Genomic DNA, 19,642 nt, shown 5'->3' with positions numbered 1-19,642 from the left:
ATCTATTTGTTTTCTATTAATAGGCACAGCAATTTCTTCTTCTAAAGTTGTTTCTCAACGTATTTATGAGGGCGGACAGTGTGGGGCAAAGCCATGAAGAGATGGGTCAGTCTCAGTAACTAGGGAGCGATCAGCAGGGGTCAGGGTCACAGCTGCCACACTGCCAACCTACATCCTTATGACACCCGGAAACCTCTACTCCCAAAAGATGAGCGCAGGGTTTAGAACAAGGCAACGCGTACCTGAACAAATCCGCAGCAGAGTCAGTAGAAAGTAAATTCCTGTGAAACAAGCAGGCATCTCTGGTAGCAGCTGGAAAGCTTGGGGTGCCTAATCCAGTCCGAGTGTGCCGAAAGTCTGTGTCATTCAAAATCAACTTCTTCAGCAGAGCCCACGGAGGGAGAGTTCTCGATCTCCGGCAAAATACTACTACTACTAATTAAAAAAAAGTAAAATAATCACAAGAGCAAAACAGTTCGGAAGTGCTCCCCTAAGAGTGAATCAAAGTTCAGAAGGTTCGCAGGCATCCTCGCTGCTGATCCTCTCAGCACCACGCCGGTTTGCTCTGCTCCCGTGCGCCGGGGAACTCCTCTCTTCCACACGCAGATAACTTCATCAAGTGATCGGATGTCCGAGTGATGATGTCTCCACTTCAGGACGGACAGGTTGAGGGTCGGATCGGTCTCAGGCACTTTGACGGGTTTAAACTCCCTCTGTGGTGTTTAAAGTGATTCTCGGAGCTGGCGCTGGTTGGATGAGGGCGCCGCGCGTCTCTGCGCTCGGAGCTGCTCTGGTTTCCCTTCCCACTCAGAGGCTTTTCTGTTGTGCTGAGGAGATTCCTGTGGGTCAGGCACCATTCAACCACATGCGGATACAGTGACAGGGAAAGGCTCCGCTGGGCTTTGCTCAAAGCTCGCCTCGTATTAAACCGAGGCTACTGTAGGAAGTTTAAATAAATATCTCCAACTGAGGTTTTATAGATATGAGGTAATTAAAGGGGGCAAATGGCGACTGATTCCTCCCACCCCTCTCTTTTACTGAGAAGCAGCAAACTAAACTGCTGTGTTGAATATGAATTAGAGGCCAATTAAATCATTTGTTTTCAGTGTCCATCATTATCAAAAGGAGCCTCATGTGAAATGCAGATTTACCAACTAAAGATGATTAAATATTTTAAAGTGAGCGTGCAGTTGAAATGTGACCTTGATGAATGATTTATAACGTTCTCCCGCTATCAAAAGCTACGTGCGCTGCGTCTTTATAAGCTTACAAAAAGTGACGAGCTCAGGTGTGACATCAAAAGTGTTTTTAATGAGCCAGTAAGGTCCGCACAGAGAGCACCGGCAGCAGAGTTTCACCTCTTGACCCGTCCGCAAATTATAACGAAGTGCAATGGAAGTTTTACAGATCATGTCCAAATGTCACACTGAAGTAATAATCGGTCAAATATAAATCATTTTTACTCCAATAAACTGGCGAAGACTGTAAAGTTAAACTTCTACATCTCAGGTGCATGAGAGCTCAGACATTTCTTTGTTGTCTGGGGTGGTCAGAGCTCCCTCTACTGGTTGATTCCAGGGATTGCAGTATAGTTTCTTTTCTTTTCTTTTTTTTGTGTGGCTAAAATAAAACACTGCTTTTGTGATTTGTCTTAATAGGTAGATTTCCAGAATAATGGAATCAGGCAAGCGTCTACTTCTAAGATTTTGAAGCAATTCTAAGATTTTAATAAAATTATTCTCAATTGCATAACACTACCACTATTACATTTTATTCTCAGCATGAATTCATAGTGATGCCCACTCTCTATTAATCTATGTACATAATCTTTGATTCTTTCTTTCCTCCATGAATCATGGCAAAATGGGACAACTTATGTTTTCCTTTCTCCCAGTTTTCCATACCTGCCAGCTTTGTGGCATGCTAAATAGATAACATCCTCCCACCTAAGCTGTGGATTTTTGCATCATAATGACTTTAGAAAACCATGCATCATATCTGTTCCATGTCATAATTATTTATTGCTTTGTGTTACAGTATTGCCTAGTCCCAATAAAGAAATTTATGCTTGCTGCGTGGCAAAACAAGAAATGAGAACGTTCACCGTTGTTCTGCAAGGCACATTTCACAGAGGAAGATGCGATGTCTCTGGATTTTTTCATGTTCTTACTAAACCTTCACTGAAGTTCAGTCTTGAATCTTTTCATTGTGCGCTGTGCACCACTTCCAGCTCTGCTCAAAGCCAAGTAATTGTAGAAACAGCCAGAAAAAAAAATAAATGGGACATTACAGTCACACTACGAGCCTCTGTCTGCTTTTGTAAAACTTTTTTTTATTGTACTCCAGTGACTTTTTCTTTCCTTTTTGCTTTTTTCCCCCTTCAGTTCTGTTTACCGCATTTTCAGCAAACACAATGGCGCACAAATATGTGAAGTCTCTGCGCCTTTTTCACACCTATGCTCCCAATGCGAATTGTATTTGTTTGTGCTTTTTTTCCCCAGTCAAATGTTATCCTCACCATGACTCTCTGGCAGTTCTGTGAATGACACTGAATTACTGTTCTGCGAAAGACAACAAAGTCCTGCCTTCTTTTCTCTGCCTCCCCATCCCCCCAAACAACATAATTATTCTCATTTGAGAGCATTTTAAGGGATAAGCTTCTTTCCATCACAACAGGATATAAACACAAACAAAAGGACATGATTCCACATGTGGAGCTCGTACTTAAGCTGTTTTATTCGCTCAACTTGTCCAGGTGAACCATGCATAAGTATGGTAAATTGGCGAATTAAATGCCTTTTTCACAATCCACACCCCAAAGAAAAATCTTTTTTTTTTTTTTCTTTTTTTTTTTTTTAGAACAGATGGTTGGGGGGAAAAAAGTATGGACACAAAGGCATTCACATCTTCATGGCAACAGAGCACATAAAATGGCAGGGATTGTTAAGGAGCGTGTGCCAAGCCCTGGGAGCTATCGGTTATTTATTTATTTATTTATTTATTTATTTATTTATTTATTTCATTCCAGAGGAGCTATCCAGTTGGTTTTGAGCCAGGGGAGAAATTTGTCCAAGAAGAACAAAGCCAACTCGACAAAAAAATGTTTATGGAACAAAACAAAAAAAGATTATTTGGAATCTCCTCACACCAACAAACTTGGCCTTAGTCACCGTTTACGGTTCTGCTCATGAAATATACAGGTGGCGCTTCTGTAAAGTGGCCGGAGTCATCTCTTTGTACCCGGCATCAGGATGCTGGATGAAGATCGTCTGATGTGTGGACACATTCCTACCATTAGGAAGAAATGTGTCAGATTTTCACTTTATGAATCAAATTCTGTTTTCCATGCACGCTCTCCACATCATCAGCGTCTGGCAGCTCTTTGGCTCGGACCCGTCTCGTGTTTGTCTTTGCTCGTTTGTCGGCTCCTCCCCTTGCATATGCTTAGGGGTTAACCAAGCATTTGGATCAAAATGCAAGAAAGCCTCGCCTTTTGAAAACACACTCTAAGATGGTGATGTAATGTCCATGCCTTCTGGTTTTGTGGTTCAGCTTCTTAATGAACTGGCACTCTGGCACCAACCTCGATGGTCACATCGGGAACAGAGGGTTGGAGGGATTTCAGAGGCAGAATCCGTCTGTCGTCTGTTCCCACGATGGAGCACAAAGTGCTTAATGCATAGCTTGAAGGAAAACGCGGGATTATTTCTTTTTTAAATACAAATTTGATGTCAAACATTTTTTTTTTTTTTCTATACTCCGATAACCTAAAACAAAATCCAGTGCAACCAAGTGTCATTATTGTTGATGGAGAGGACCCAGATGTAATCTCGCTGTTGTTCTGTGAAGGCCTCAAAGGTCTGCTAGGGAACATTAGTGAGCAAAGATAAGAAAACACAGCAGAGAGGTCAGGGAGAAAGTTAAGGGAAAGCCAAGAACAACCTATGAAGTCGTCCATCATCCAAAAAGAAAAAGGGCACGGAACAACTGCAAGAGCTGTGAAGGGATGGTCATCCAACAACACTGACAGGTGGAGCAAGAAGAACATTACTTAAAAAAAATGTTATGAAGCTTATGGTGACTTTGGAAAAAGTGCAGAGATCATCGGTTCAGGTAGGAAGATTTTGACATGACAAACTTAAGTCATACATTACACAAATCCTAAGAGTGGCTGATTAAACAAGGCCATAAGAAGGTCTTGTTTGCAGTTTACCGCATAGAGAGGAGACAGTATACTTGTCTCCTCTATGAGCTTTGTGACCTTTATCCAAAACTCTATGTGTGCAAGAGAACTAACGCTGAACGCCACCCTAAACAAACCATCACCTCTTCAGCAGGGACATGGATACTGGTGTAAAATCAAGAGAAGGAGGAAAAAGTTAAGGACAATTCTAAAAGATAGCCTGTTAGACTCAGATAAAGACTTTATGCTGAGGCTGAGATTTATTTTCCAGCAGGATGATGACCCAAAATGTACAGTCACAGCTAAGGCGGAATGGCTTTTATATAATCTGAACCCAATTAACAAAACTTGTTCTTCATCAAATCTAACTGAGCTATAATTATTGTATTTTGCAAAGAAGAATGGATAAAAATCTGGGTTTTAGATTATAAACCTGATTGAGTCATGCAACAAGCACTTTTAGCTGTATCGCAAGGAATTTGGCTCTACAAAATATTGACTTAGAGGACTGAACACCACACTTTGAAGACCTCTATATGTAAAATATTTTAAAAACCTTTTATCTTTCTTACTTTTACTTTTCAATTATCCACCACTTTGAGCTCAACATACGATGAACTTATTGTAGGCCTTAAAATGAAGCATTTTAAAGCCTGCAAAGCTTTTTGTTGAAGCTCTTAGAATTCAGTAGTACCTATAAACATATCGCTCCACAACTGCAACTGAAGTGTCCAGGAGAGAACATGAGACATATGCATTTCATGTTTCCTCCATACAAGGGTCAGCACAGATCAAAATCACCAGGGCTAGACTGACAGGAACACATTTGTTCCACCTCAGTACATCCCATGTCAAAGCCCTTACCATTAAATGTCAAAACAAGAGGAAAACCGATTGAATTGTGTAGCTTCAGAAAACACCACTTGCGGTTTAGAGAAGCTGAATTGGCATTATGTAGCGTTAGAGTCTGTGTCAGCAAAAGGCAACGAAGACTTCTTACTGGGTTCAATGCTACCCTTCAAAAGACAAATAGAGTTTTGCAGAGACAAACTAATTTTCCAAGGCATTTCAGACACATCTTATAGAGACAAAAGAGGGAATTTACATAAAAAGGTTCAACAAAATAAAAAAAAGAAATGGCCACGAAGAAGTAATGCCATTGTGACAAAACAACAAAAATGTAAAAAAAAAAAAAAAAAAACATTCCAAAATTTTTTTTAAATTAAAATTGCATTACCATTTTTAGAGTTATTGTATTTAAATGCTTTAATCAGCATTTTGTGTCCAACATCATTTATCAGGACGAAGCACTCAAACATAAAACTCATATTCTATAAGGCAGGTGTTCTAACCCTATCAAGGACTCAACTTTAAGGTCAACTCTCCTCCATCCTTACACAAAGTTTGATCGAGTTCTACACTTGTTTCACGCAGGTGCAAATCTTATAGATGTTTGCAATGTGTGATTTTTCTGATGTCAATGTGTGGAAAAAGACAATCAAAGTGACTTTTAAATGAGAGATTCTGAGAGCAAATCCTAGTTCTTTCTGCTGAGAAAATTTTAAAACGTATGTTTGATTATGCATCTTAAAAAAGAAGCAACGGCATGTCGACCCGTACCTTTGTATCCGAAGCTGATGTCTTGATCCACTTCTGTTGCAAATACTGGAGATGAGGTGATGACCTCATTACCTCCTCTACGTTTTTCAGCCTCTGTTGGTACGGTAACATTGATTGTTTAAGAAGGAGAAAAAAAATTGTGAGAATGGTTAATGTTGCTGCAGATTAGCCATGTGCATTGTAACACAATCAAAACATGTAAACGTAATAATAGTAAATACATTGAGTCACCTTCTTGCATAGAAAAAAAAATTGTAAAATTTAGTAAAAGAAACAAATTAGAATAAAAACAAGTAAACATGAAAAAAAAAGTTACTAATATATGAAGTACGTAATTAATTACGTATGTTTCTGTGAACTCTATTGGGTTGGATCCAAATCATTGTAGAAACTATTGTTTGGCAGTGAAAATGAGAATAAATCACTTCTAATTGCTAAGTAAGGGCTGCAGCAAGAAGGTCCTGGGTTCGATTCCTGGCCCGGGGTCTTTCTGCATGGAGTTTGCATGTTCTCCCTGTGCATGTATGGATTCTCTCCGGGTTCTCCGGCTTCCTTCCACAGTCCAAAAAACATGACTGTCAGGTTAATTGGTCTCTCTAAATTCTCCCTAGAGTGAGTGTGTTTGTGTGTGTGAATGGTTGTGTGTCCCTTCTGTCTCTGTCTTGCCCTGCAACAAACTGGCAACCTGTCCAGGGTGAACCCTGCCTTTCGCCAGGAACATTAGCTGGAGATCGGCACCAGCAACCCTCCCGACCCCATTAGGGACAAGGGTGTTAGAAAATGGATGGATGGATGGACAGTTGCTAAGAAGTCAAAAAATATACAGTACAGACCAAACGTTTGGACACACCTTCTAATTGAATTCAATTCAGGTGTACCGTAGAAGGTGTAGAATATTGTACTGTATATTAAATTCAATGTTCACCTGCAGTAATGTAAGATTCTTGCCCAAATGATGGATGTTTTTTATATACTATACCACTAGAGGGAGCCATTGATTTACAATATTTGACTTAATCAGTAGAAGTTGTACTGCACATTTATTTATGTATTTATTCAGTTGCATACTACGATAAGTTATTTTGAATTAAGGTCAGAATTGTATTACAAGAGAGTTTATAGAATTTCACAATGCTTATTGTAACGCAATGCTATACATATATGCCTATCAAAAATGAGATCACTATAAATACAATGATGCAAAAGAAGAAAATAATTACATTCAAAGCTATAAAGTAGTGTTAATCTTAAAGCAAAGTAAAGAAATATGAAAACAACCAAAAAGTTTTCGAGTTCAGATTTGCTGTTCACTGTATCCTTTGGCTTCTCCCTTTTTCAAAACAGGTTTCAATGTGGCCATTTGTTGTGCCTTCCTTAACCACAAGAGGAAAGCCAAACTATGACTAAAAGCAGCCAAAGTTCTGTCATCCAGATAAGCGCTGCAAATCCAATAATATTAGTATTCTTTTCACTCTTCTTTTCTCTCATTCATTTACTCACTCGGGAGATTCTCACCTAATGAGATGTCCTTCCCTCGGCTCTGCTCCAGCTGGATGACAAAGAGCAGGCTGATGAGAAAGAATAGCTGAGCAGCCAGCATAGTCTCAAAAGAGCCAGTGTGCCTTCAGGAAAGCCCTCATAAATCTGCAGAAAAGAGACAGCAGCAATTTGTGTTTCTGTTACTCCAGCCCAGTCCATTTAGGCATAACTGTTATTACCATCAATAATTTCAAGGATTGTTGTTACAGTTAAACAGCTTCGAGGGGATTTCTGCTCAGTTTATCTCCTGGTGGTGAGTTCTAGGAAAAGACAGACAAGTGGAAAGATGGAACAGAACATGGTGTGTTCATGTAACCCACTGGCAGATACGTGGAGGCCTGTTTTTGTGTAAAATTCCCCTGTAGATGAGACAAATCAGACAGATGGACCTCCCTCAGCATCCGTTCGCTGGCTTTGACGGTTTCAACGTGATCAGTTAGTCGCTATGGGCTGTTTCTATGTCATAATACCAGCTTATTGAACATCTACATTTTAAATCGGAATGTGATTTACCATAAAAGCTTTATCTTAAAGTATTCCACCAAAATTACCTCACTTACCTGCTGCACCCTCCACTCAAACCACGCCAAACAACTCATCTCGCACACACAAACACAACATGAAACACATCCTCACTCTCAAGTGGTTATAGTGATGAGACACGATGACGGTGCCAGCCAGGGGGGGAAAAAAAAGGGAAGTCAGTTCTAGTGATCAGCCATCTGTGGCACAAACAGCTCTGCAGCTTGTCCAAGCTGTCTGAAGGATATCCAGAATCACGGGACGTCTTGGCTCCCTGCGGCTGCCGACTCTGTGCAACACTTTAATTGTTCAGAGGCAAAGCTGCCAGGAGCCAACTTGAGCAACGCGCGAGCAAAAAGCAAATATACCACAAGCACACTGATGAAACTTTGTTTTCTCTGTGTGAGTTAGGGTAAGTAAATGTTTTGCATTTTCTGGGTTTCTAACTCTTTCTAATTGAAGGAAACGAATATACATTGATTGTGAGGAAGACGCCGCCATCACAATGATCCCCAAAACCAAGATGGTGAACATGGTAAACAAGAAACAAAGTGATGGCTCCAAATAAAATGTATGTCAACTTACTAGATTTTATATCATCAGCTGATATGTTTCTGCTATACAATGACATTTGTATCACCTGACAGCACTGCCAGTTTAGGAGAAAGAAAAAGCTGCAACATGCAGAACACATGGCAACGTACAACACATTTAAATGTATGCAGTAATAAATTAAAAAGAAAGGTTATTTCCTGTTTGAAAAAAAATAAGTGTAAAGTCTTTTGCAGCCACAAGTAAGTTCTTATCCAAGATTGTACTTTATTTAGCGTAATATAAAAACATGGACAACAGAGTTTTCAGTGAGCTAATAAACATTACAACACCATGGATTCACAAAAAAGGAAGACTTGCGGTAACAACTTAACACACACCTCTGGTAAGTGTGTTGTTAAAAGAAAAAAATTACTACTGCAAGTCTTCTTGTAAACGATAGCTGAATCAGATGTTTTAATTGAAATTTTGGTAGTGAGTTCTTGTGTATGCTCTAAAAAAAATGTACCATAAACTAAGCAAGAAAAAGAAAGCTACATGGGTGAAAAAGCAACAGCAAAGTAAAAGTAGTTTGTCTAAATTAGTCAAAACAAAATTTTCTATCTACTTTAAACTTTGAGATTAAATACAGCAGTAAATCTATGTAATGTACACCACACTGTGGTCAGTAAATTTTCGGAGTTTACTATTATTTAACAGAAGAAAAACATTCCACATGTATTTTATCAAATGTTAATAAGAAGAGAATTTGCAGTATTAGAGGTTTATGGTAGTTCTTGTAAAAGTCTGCCTATTGAGTTCTAGCTGCTTTCACTGTGAGACATAAGAATATGTTGTTATTATAAACTACAGGTTATGAAGATAAGTACAGACAGAAACAGAGATTAGCTAAAATAATATGCAAGATTTGTGAAAACCTTGTTTTCTTGCCAGTACAAACACAATGTTTGTATGCTCTCTAATGAAGACTGTGGCCAAGCACTTTAATTACAACATAAAGAAAAATCAAACCTTGACTTAGATATTCCCCACTGATAACACATTATTAAAAACAGTTCACTGTGTGCTTTTCTCATGTGATAGTGTGTCATTTGCTGAATCCCGTAGGTCCACATGGGATTAGCACATTTGTATGAAATTACCTAATCTACCCTGCGGTGAGAACATTGTTCTGCAAATTTACAGTAGCAAACACGCTGATGTTTCAAAAGCTGCGAGACGGATATTATTCAGTACTAATATAATATGCAATATGAATAACTTTCATTTCATTGAGAAACGATATAAAAGCATTACACGCACAGTGAGGTAGGAAGATTGCATTTTGCACAACACTGAATATTGAATGTGGGTGGTTGTGTGATGGCACTGCATTGTTTAGACCTATCCAACAGAGAGGACAGAAAACAAAATGGCACAAAATGACTGCGGAAGAGAAAATAATCAAAATGAAATTTAATTTAAAAATAGTGTGAGTGGAAGAAAAGAAAATGCTCACTGGGGTATGCATGAGATGCTAATAATGGCGGTGGGGAGAAAAAAAATGTTTATGGAAATTATTTCACTCCAGGAAATCTACAGTCAAATCTAGAAGGAAAAGAGCAGGAAAACCACAGTTATATGAAAAGATACAGAAAGCATAATGTGCTTTAAAGCCATTGCCAGAAAATGAAACACTGTGCAAAATGATAGAGCTTTTCAGCAATCTCATTTACATAATAGAAATCACTTGCACCTTGCTTCTGAGAAAATCTCATATGCACTAATGATTAAAAGTTATACAGTTGACCTTAGAGAAAGATGTGGCAGGGAAGTATCCTTTAAATCCATCTGCCCAGCATCTGAGCAAACAGGAAAAGGCTGTGGTTAAAATTAAATGGAGAGGCTGATGTCCTCGTACCTCTTCTATCTGTGGGGGAATAATCACTACTTACCATCTAACACATTGTCAATAAGACAGCGCAGACAGTAGCAGACTGATCACATTCGGTAGAGAGCACTGGACCGTGAACAGAATCAGCTTTCACCAGCCATCCTCCCCCCCTCAACTTAACACTCCACCATCTTTCCATCATTCTAAATCCAATCCCACATACTCATGCAGACATTTGCAATACGTCCAAAGTGCCCAGGAAATACACCATATTAAAAGTGTCAAGCTATGTAGTACTGACACTCGAGGACTCCATGGTGCTCTAGTGTCAAAGTGTTCATTATTTTTGACACATTTGGTGGTTTATCCAAAAATGTGGTCTCCTGGCCTGACTACCTTTAGCTGAAAATTCAGTACCAGCAGGTCAATGATTTCCTCCAAGTGGTCAAATAATTCTTACCTGAATTAGTTGGAAAATACATCTGTTGTTGAAACCTCTTCAAGCATTCATGAAAGACAAGGTGAGTTAGTCTTCATTGGTACAGATGGAGGGCTAGCGTGGCATGACGTGGTATTAAGTTAGGTTAACATTGGGTCACTGTTGCATCATTTACAGAGCATTTAAATACATTTGTAGTAATTGGAAGTGGAATGGGTCTCATTTGCACCAACTATTGGCTAGAGGATGGACAACAGCGTCAGACTGAGTGTAGTACTTAGTAAATGGGAAGTGCTCATGCCATCTTACTCAAGTCACAGCAGGGTTGCAGCGGTGCTGCAGAGCATTGTCACCATAAAACTCTCAAACAATATAGAAAAAAAAATCTCTACTGCCAGACCAAGTGTCAAAAAATGGCTGAAGAAAGTCATAGCTATTGAATTATCACCGAAGTCTATTGCACTGAAACACATCACAATCCTACCACTCCTGGCTCTCCTTACAAATCCACACAGACTTCTCTATAGAAGTTGCAGTCAATGCACCACAACTCCATCCATTATTCCTTCTGTAAACAGTGACGTCAACCATCCATGTGTATGACGTCAACATTCTTCTTCTGCGCATGTGGCTCACACAGAAGTCTGATTGCAGTCACATCATTCAATAGGACTAATAACCATACAAAAAAAAATCTAATTTCAGCCAAGAGAATTAAACTGAGCATCAAGACCTGCTGTGTGAATGTAGTCTTTAGACTTGGTCTTTAGTCAGTCTTTAGACGTAGTTCTCTGTGTATCTTTCTTGAAAACCAGGGTTTTTTTGTATTTGCTTGCTTCCCTGTTGCTTCTGTGTTCTCTTGTCTCTTTTTTGGGTTGAATCTAAGTCATTGCTTATGCTGGATTAAGTCTCTGCTTTGTTTACATTTGCTTCCTTGTTTCCCATGTGTCCCGTGTGCTTTGTCAGCCATTTGTCACATTTACACAGTTCAACTTCAGTTGCTTGCCTTGCTACACACCTGTGTCCAGTTTCTAATCAACGACCTGCTCCTGGTTCAGCAATCAACTGTCCAGCTTAAATACCTTTCAATAATTCACTATAACGTATTCCAGGCCTTATGGGACCTGTGTATGTTTCCTTCAACTTTGATTTCTGTTAGCTTTTTTTCTTTGTTGTTATTATTTTTTAAAGTTAAATATTTAAAATTGTTAACCTCCTATTTCCTCTGTCCACTTGGGTCCTGCTCTACACTGCTCTACACCATATTGAAAGTGTGTATCTTTTAAAAAAAAATCAAAAAGAAGAAGGGAAAAAATTATTGGCACTGTATGTTCAGCTAAAAAATTTTTGGTTTAATCGCGCATTTATTTTTAAATCAAAAGTCAAAATATAGTTTCAAGGTGAAAATTTGAGACAAATTTCCTTGAAGTTGAATTTGCAAGTAGAAATGTTTGAGATATCAAACCAATTCTAAGCTTATGCACTGAAATTAATCCAATATGGCTGCTGCATGAGGTGCACTTTGATCATACAGTCGAAACCAGACCTTCAGATATAAACCTTCTTTTTCTCACCACCTGAGAATATATAAGACTAAACTTATCCCATTTTAGGGCAGTTAAAATCACTAAAATTATCTGTTAGATGCCAGAATAATTAGATTTTAAAAGCTTCTTTCAAATTGAGAAGATGATCTTTATTTCCTTAAAATTCAGTAGAATTGATATTACTAATAAGCTGTAAGCTGCACTATACCTGAGTAAGGTTTATAGGCTGTTACTCACTCACACACTTTTTCCACCTCTGCCTACAGATTCTCCAGGGGATTGAAAGCTGTGGCGTGTGCTCATAGTCCTTCTAAAAAAAAACTACATAGAAATAATTTACTGTTTTCTGCATACACACTTTTTACTTAATGTACTCAAAATATTCCACCACATAAAGTGATGATTCATAGTAACAGTAAACAAAACGCCCTTCACAACTTGCTTTCAGTTTGATGCAACATTTGAAACTGGACTTGACATTTAAAGCTTTAGATTTGGGAATCAACTAAGAGCTTGCACAGTTTGAATTTATACTTGACTTGGAATGTGCATGCCTGTACTTGGGCCTTTACTCAATACTTGAGATGTAATTGCAAACTGCAAAACATCAACCTGGTTCCATATGTGGTACTTACCAGCATCATTACCAGTACGACAGTTTTATAACCTATTAAAAAAGGGACTTGTACACAATATTTCCTTCCACGCAAACTTTTGATTTCACTTGTTTTTCTGGATTACCAACGAACGAGCAACACATCGTTTTACCATACGGGTCCGCAAATGTCATATTGTAAGGGCAATTTTTATTCATGGCGATGGGTGAAGCCAGTCTTACCTGAGTATGTATTTACCTCCCTGTACACATCTGTAATTATTCATGAGCAGGTTTGCAGAACAAACGGCACCAGGGTGCAAAGTGGAAGCAGGGGGGCGCAACCAGGAAGCATGATTCACTGACGAATTCTGGAATCTAAATCAGAAACGCAGCGGGAAGCACGTGAGCGAACAAACCCATGGTATCAAGACAGACAGCCGTGGATATTTGATGTCCTCAAAAACACACCTGCATATATTACTGTCACCGAGGCAAAGTCATACATCACACACTTTTACATTAGACCAAGAGAAGCTGAGGAGATCTGAGGAGTTCTTATCAACGCCTGGCAGTTATCGCTGACATATAGCCGTGTCTTTTGGGGAAATGGATGAGGAGACAAACACAGGCTTTCATCAGTGACTCTGTAATGCACTGAGGGAGCTATCAGAACAAGACAAAGGATATTAAAAGTGTAAGAGGAAATGTCAGCAGGTCCGTTGGAGTTCATTGAGATGAGGAGTGAGGAGCTGACCGGGCAGACGGGCAACTTCGAGGAATGACAGATGATCGCATGGATTGGCTTCAGAGGTCGGTGAACTGTGGCCCGCAGACCCGGGATGACCCTAACGTATCAATACCGAGCGGGTCGCACTATTGGCTGCTCGTGTTGCAAAAGGAAGGTGAAATAAGAATGCTGGAAAGAATCTGTGGCTATACAAATTTTTACTCCTAATTTAACATGTGGATTTGATAACATAATTTCATTAAGAAAAATGCTTATGGATTTTTTTTACATATATATATATATTTTCTGACTGATTACTATGTTACATTTTAACAAGCTAAACTTTTTTTTTCTTTTTATTGTTGATAGTCAAATTACTTCTTTCCTGCGTTGCAAAACTGCATTTATGTTTTGCGGTTGTTGAAATGAAAACTCCAGAAATCTCAGAAGCATTATAAAAAGCTCTGATAGCCTGCATTTTGAAAATTATAACTGAGGTGACAGTACAGATTTTTCTGATATTCTAACCACTGAGCACAAATTATTGTTCATCTCTGTAATTTACGAAGATGTAAAAATTCTATATAATCAAAGAAAATGTGTCGAAAATCACAGCTCTCACATGCGTGCTCAACAATTTGCTCATGAAACAACTTTCAGCTCCAAAGCACGTGCACAGTGTCTCCCCCCCTGCTCTGTCAGACTCAATAGGCACCAAGAGGCTTTATATCCCTCTCCCACATTTTTTTTTTTATCATAACTACACATTCTCAGTCAAACTAACTCACATGTTTAAAAAAAGAAAAAGAAAAAATAGCAATTATTACAACTTTGCAACTTACCCTTCCTGGTTACATCTCCTTCGTTACTGGTCCATTTTGTCAGGAGAAAAAAGGAAACATCTGCCTTTTCTGTGTCTTTCTGAAGCATCCAAGTACCCAACAATGACAGCAGAAAGAGAAATGGGGAAAACAATGTGCAGGTTGTAGACTTGTGCTAAAAAGAGCAGTAGTGGAGGTGAAGGGGGTGAAAGCAGCTGGGGAGGGGGGGTCAAAAGAAAGAAGAGCCTATATGCCGGAGGATGAGCCTAAATAATCCATCTGTGATCCAGGAGGCGCTATCAGATGGGGAGCATACAAATCACCAACCTTCCTCTGCAGCAAGCGAAGTCCAATATCCTCAGGGTCCTAAGGCTGCACACAGACAGATTTACTACCACAGATTAGTCAAATAACATTGTCTATTCAATCAAAAATTATATTCATAGAATTCCCAGGTCTTTTATAAAAGGAATCTATTAATCACGTTGAATATTACATGAAAATCTGTGTTGTTCTGAAAAGTTTTAAAAAAATATACGGAATACTGTCAGTTTTTAGTTTGCATACAGGAATATATCAGACAATTTGCATTTATCTATTATGAGTGTGCATCGCAGAGTACATTTAATGGAATCCTAGTTGAAATAAAATCTGTAAAAATCTTTAAAACAGTCAGCAGAGCGGGGGGAAAAAAATCAACTGCCAAAAAATATTTGTCCTCATCAAACACAAAGGCAGAATTTTGCAAATGCCTTTAAGATCAAATTTAATGAAGCAATTGTTTTGAAATGATACATAATTTATAACTTATAACTTGTATCACTAATCAAAGTTTAAGAATATCTACAATGCGTTTTTGGCATATATATTACTGTACTCAGTTTTATAAGCCTCGCTTGGCTCTTTAGATTAATTTCAGAGCATTTGACAAAAGTAAAGTTGTTTGTGCCATTCTCATTGTGGGATTATCTGTGTCAAATTATTCAGGTTCAAATTTTTCCAAATTAGTCTCGATATAGGTGGCTCAATTTCAAGAACTTTATGACATAGATTTTACATAAAGATCTATGTTTTATGGCCACAGCCAGAAAACCCTAAATTGATCTTCATTCTGTCTTTTATGAGGACAGTGAAGCAAAACAAAAGACAAAATCAACAAATGGTTCACAGACACAAAATTGAACCTTTTTTACCTCACCATTTCAAAGGAATTGTCAAAGACGCTTCTTTTTGTGTACATCAACCTTGTGCTGTCCTATTGACAAAAGGGAATTGGAGTATCGACAGCAGGTGTACAATATTTTTGCCAGCGGGGACATTTTCAAAAACAACTCAATCCTAAAGATGGACTTTTATTCTCTGTTAAACATATGTACTAAAGGGTTGGAGTTTTCAACTATTTCTGTCAGCGTTAGCGTGTGCTACTGCGATAGAAGATAAAATCTCTATTATCTGTTATCACCACTGACTGGATGGAGTTTGAAATTCACTGTGCTGCTCAGGTTGGTTACTTTATTTTTTATAATTATTATTTTTGGAAAGAAACCACTACAGTCAAGCTACCTGCAGAAACCCTAAGAAAAAAAAGGTCAGTATGTTGTTGCCATATACTGAAACATCTTTCTGTTGTGGTTGCCAATCAGAATTGCATCCAACAGGGACTCGATTCAGCTGCAGCAATGCATCACTATTCCGCTAATACTTTAAAATGGCTTTAGGTACATTTCATTTTTGTGATCAGGTGCTATTTGTATGATTGTACATCCTTTTTATTATTATTATTAATCCCCTTCACATTAAATTAATAGCTTCCCCGATAATTGATTTGGTTATTCTTAATTGAAAACCGTGTCCACTGTGATTGATTTGTGCATCATATTCTGGGTAATGATGCATGAAACAAACAGAGAATTGATCTGCAGTGTTGCTCAGCAGGTATTCTTCAATTCAGCCGAGCGCAGTGTGACAGACTCAGTGGATTACACAAATCAGGCTGGGACAAAGTTAATTAGCCAAAACCTTTCTCTTGCAGTGTTCAACTCAAGCAAGTAGCAGAAGAATAATCATTCCTTAGTCACGCATGGCCTGAAACATTTATTCTTCGCTGACAATAAATCAAAAAACTTAAGGCAAGACAGAGTTGATTCAAGAGAGGTTTATTGGTTTGTCATTTGAGTATTCAGACAAAAAAAAAAAAAAAAAAAAAAAAAACAACTGATGAGGAACTAGAAAAGAAGCATCACATTGGATGACACACACACACTCAGAAAAAAATAATGTTTCTTTTCAGGTCTGCTCTTATCTTTAGTGCTCTTATCGAGAGTCTTCATCTAAGTCAGCGCTTCGGTTTTGAATTAACCTCAAGTCAATATCAAGGCCATCGATCATGCTGACAGGAGCAAACTTGTGAGTGGGACATCGGAAAGATAATCATCTGGAGAGGAAGCGTGCTCTCCTCTGGCAGGAATGCTGCTTCGCTGATTAGAAAGACCAAATCACTCGCAGGCTGAACTTTGAGGTGAGAAAGACAAAAGACTGATGCTGTGTGCGACGGCCAATCATCATTACAGCGGAGGAGGATGTTTAAATCTTAATAGCCGGCAGACGGTTTTCATTATGCTCTTTGTCTTGAGTGACGAGCATGAGTCAGCCTCGCTGTTGTAATTAATGTGTGATTTATTAACTTGGGAGTTGGGGAGAGAATTTCTACAGCAAAATCAAACTTGTGGAATATTTGAATATTTTGTCAGTTTCATCTCAGATCCCAAAACATTGAATTTAAAAAAAACAAATCCAGTTATTTATTGACTTTTTAAAAGGTTGGTATTGATTTAATCTAAAACCTAAAAGCAGAAATAAACTTCTGAATTATTCATATAATAAAAAATATTCCGCTCTGATATACTACAGGTTCACATCTCAGAATGCCTAAATCTCCAGACCTAAATGTTATTACGAATCTATGTTAAAATCTGGAAACTGATGTTCATAGACGCTTTTAATCTGATCTGGCCAAATATAAGATGTTTTGCTAAGAAAAATATTGCTGTTCAAAAATGGTAGAGCCAAATGCTAAAAGACCACACGACACCCAATATTGTAGCAAAATCTTGCAATGCAAAATATTACGTAAAGGTGGTTAAACACAAAAATTCACACCAAAGCTCTGAGATTTCTTCTGTAATTGTTTGAAAAAAAAAAAAAAAAAAAAAGCATACATTTTGTCTAAGTTTACAATTACGCTCATATCTACGAAGGAATATCAGGGACACAGTAAGAAAAATAACAACATAAATAAAAAAATAAAATTACAAGAATAAAGTGAAAATTACAAGAATAACGTCATAATATTATGAGAATAAAGTCATAGCATTATGGAAATATAGTCATAACATTACAACAATATCACAGCTTACCCTTCTCACATTCAGCATGTTCCATACATTTTAGTCGTCATAACTTTATTTTAGTCACACATATAAGTAACCTCCTGTATTGATTAATGCCAGCACTCAGATTAAACTGAAATCATACTTAAGATCTCTGACATCATCAATCTCGACACAATACACTGATAAGAAAACCAATCCCTTCAGGGTAATTGTTCAAATAGAGGGATTCAAATAAGAGTGGAATTTGCTGACCTGCACTTAAAATAGCATTCATTTACATGTTAATACTTTAGCCTTTTTATTTTCCTTCTGACACTTTAGGCATTGACACAGTCCTGATGCCAAACAAAGCTATTTTCATGGATGTGCCATTATGGAGAAGAGCTGCACGGGGGAATCCACGAGAAAGCAATCCAGGTGTCACTGCCCCTTGATAATCTCACTGGTTTTTCAGGAATTCATTTCCCCCAACAGCTTCACTCCAAAATGACATTCTGACACCATTTACATGGAAATCATTTTGCCTCCTCTTCTGCAGTAGTGGTCTGTGTGCACGCAGACAGGAACCTCTCTTACTGTGGAATTATTAGTGGACAAGAGCAAAATCAAGAAGACAAGGAAAGAAGGAAAGAGAAAAAAATAGGAATAGAAGGAAAGAAAAGAATAAAGAAAGAAAGGAAGATGGGAATAGTAAAACAGGTTAAAGTCAAGGGCAGAGCTTTGGGTATTAAGGGATAAAGTAGAAATGGAAACAATAAGAGAAAGCATAATGAGGGAAATTCCTTTTCTCTAGTTGAATGTGTATGTATTCACGCAACTAATGCACCTATACACACACACACACACACCCATGTTAACAAAAAAGAGATGTAAAGAGTTTTTTTCTCAAAGAAGAAAGGTAATCCTCCAGCTAAGCTCAAAGCTGAGTAGGAGTTAAAAGAGGAATGCTTATACTGCATAATGTATGGCTGTAGGATTTTCTTAGGGTGCGATGAGAAATGTATGAATACAGAAAGGGTTTTTTCTCTTTGAGGTTAGCGGTGGTCACGACAAAACCGAACCCCCCACCCCCATTTGGAACTTCTACATGAACCTGTGGTGTATCAGAGTGGAATACAAAAAGCTGTGTTCCAGTGAAACTCACAAGCTCTCCATTATGACTTTCCTAATAAGCAATTTACTTTAAACAAGCTTGTTTTACTAGCATCAAATCCACAGGATGTTGTGGAGGTACAATCTCTATTGTCAATAGGGGTCAAACGACCAACTCAATACACAAGAAGAGACAATGATTGATACTGAATTAACAATAACAAGAAGAGATGGCATTTTTGCAACAAGTTTGCTAAAACTAAGAATTTAAATATGTCTTTCATTTTAACGGCATACAAAAATAAAGGCGCATAAGAAAAAAAATTTATGAGTTTCTGTTTAGTTATGATGTTCATGTTCATGTGAAGCTGAGAGGAAAGCCTATAACTCCATTTTTCAACTGGATTAACACTGCCTCCACCTGGTATCCCTGTTGAATTGCTTAATGAGGAGCCATTTAGGTGAAATTAGTTTCTCCACTCTGAAAACTTTGTTAGATGTGCTACTCTGTACTTAGAAAGACAGTATTAATATTTAGCAAAACTGAATGAAAACAAAGAAAAGTGAAAACAAGGCAATATGTTAAAAGAAACAGAACCCATACATTAACAAGGAGAACATGCAAACCTGCCATACTAACAATCAGGAGGAGAATGACAGATGAAACATGCTGGGAGTCAAAATAAGGTGCAACAAGGATTTTTAGCCTGATGTCTGCGTTGACTTTTACTCATTTC

General features: G+C 38.1%; 1 protein-coding gene across 4 annotated transcripts in view; it reads right to left on the bottom strand.

Moving 5' to 3' along the window:
* LOC122844943 (roundabout homolog 1-like) overlaps positions 1-14,621 on the bottom strand; it is a 99,355-nt gene extending 84,734 nt beyond the window's left edge. Inside the window, exons 1-4 of one of the 4 annotated variants that reach the window (XM_044140816.1) lie at positions 14,443-14,621; positions 7,522-7,602; positions 7,319-7,447; positions 5,804-5,896 (exon numbers count right to left, since the gene is read on the bottom strand). In XM_044140816.1, the coding sequence (XP_043996751.1) occupies positions 5,804-5,896; positions 7,319-7,403 (178 nt within the window). In that variant the 5' untranslated portion in view covers positions 7,404-7,447; positions 7,522-7,602; positions 14,443-14,621. Of the gene's footprint in view, positions 1-242; positions 1,745-5,803; positions 5,897-7,318; positions 7,448-7,521; positions 7,603-10,749; positions 10,787-11,461; positions 11,644-14,442 lie in introns of those variants that run through there. The other 3 variants (XM_044140815.1, XM_044140814.1, XM_044140817.1) reach the window with 3 other exon arrangements.
* Positions 14,622-19,642: the final 5,021 nt, after the last annotated feature.

This window comes from Gambusia affinis, linkage group LG15, assembly GCF_019740435.1.
Source record: "Gambusia affinis linkage group LG15, SWU_Gaff_1.0, whole genome shotgun sequence".
Classification (NCBI taxonomy): Eukaryota; Metazoa; Chordata; class Actinopteri; order Cyprinodontiformes; family Poeciliidae; genus Gambusia; species Gambusia affinis.
Note: the sequence above shows the minus strand (reverse complement) of the source record. Positions and strands in the feature narration are given on the sequence as shown.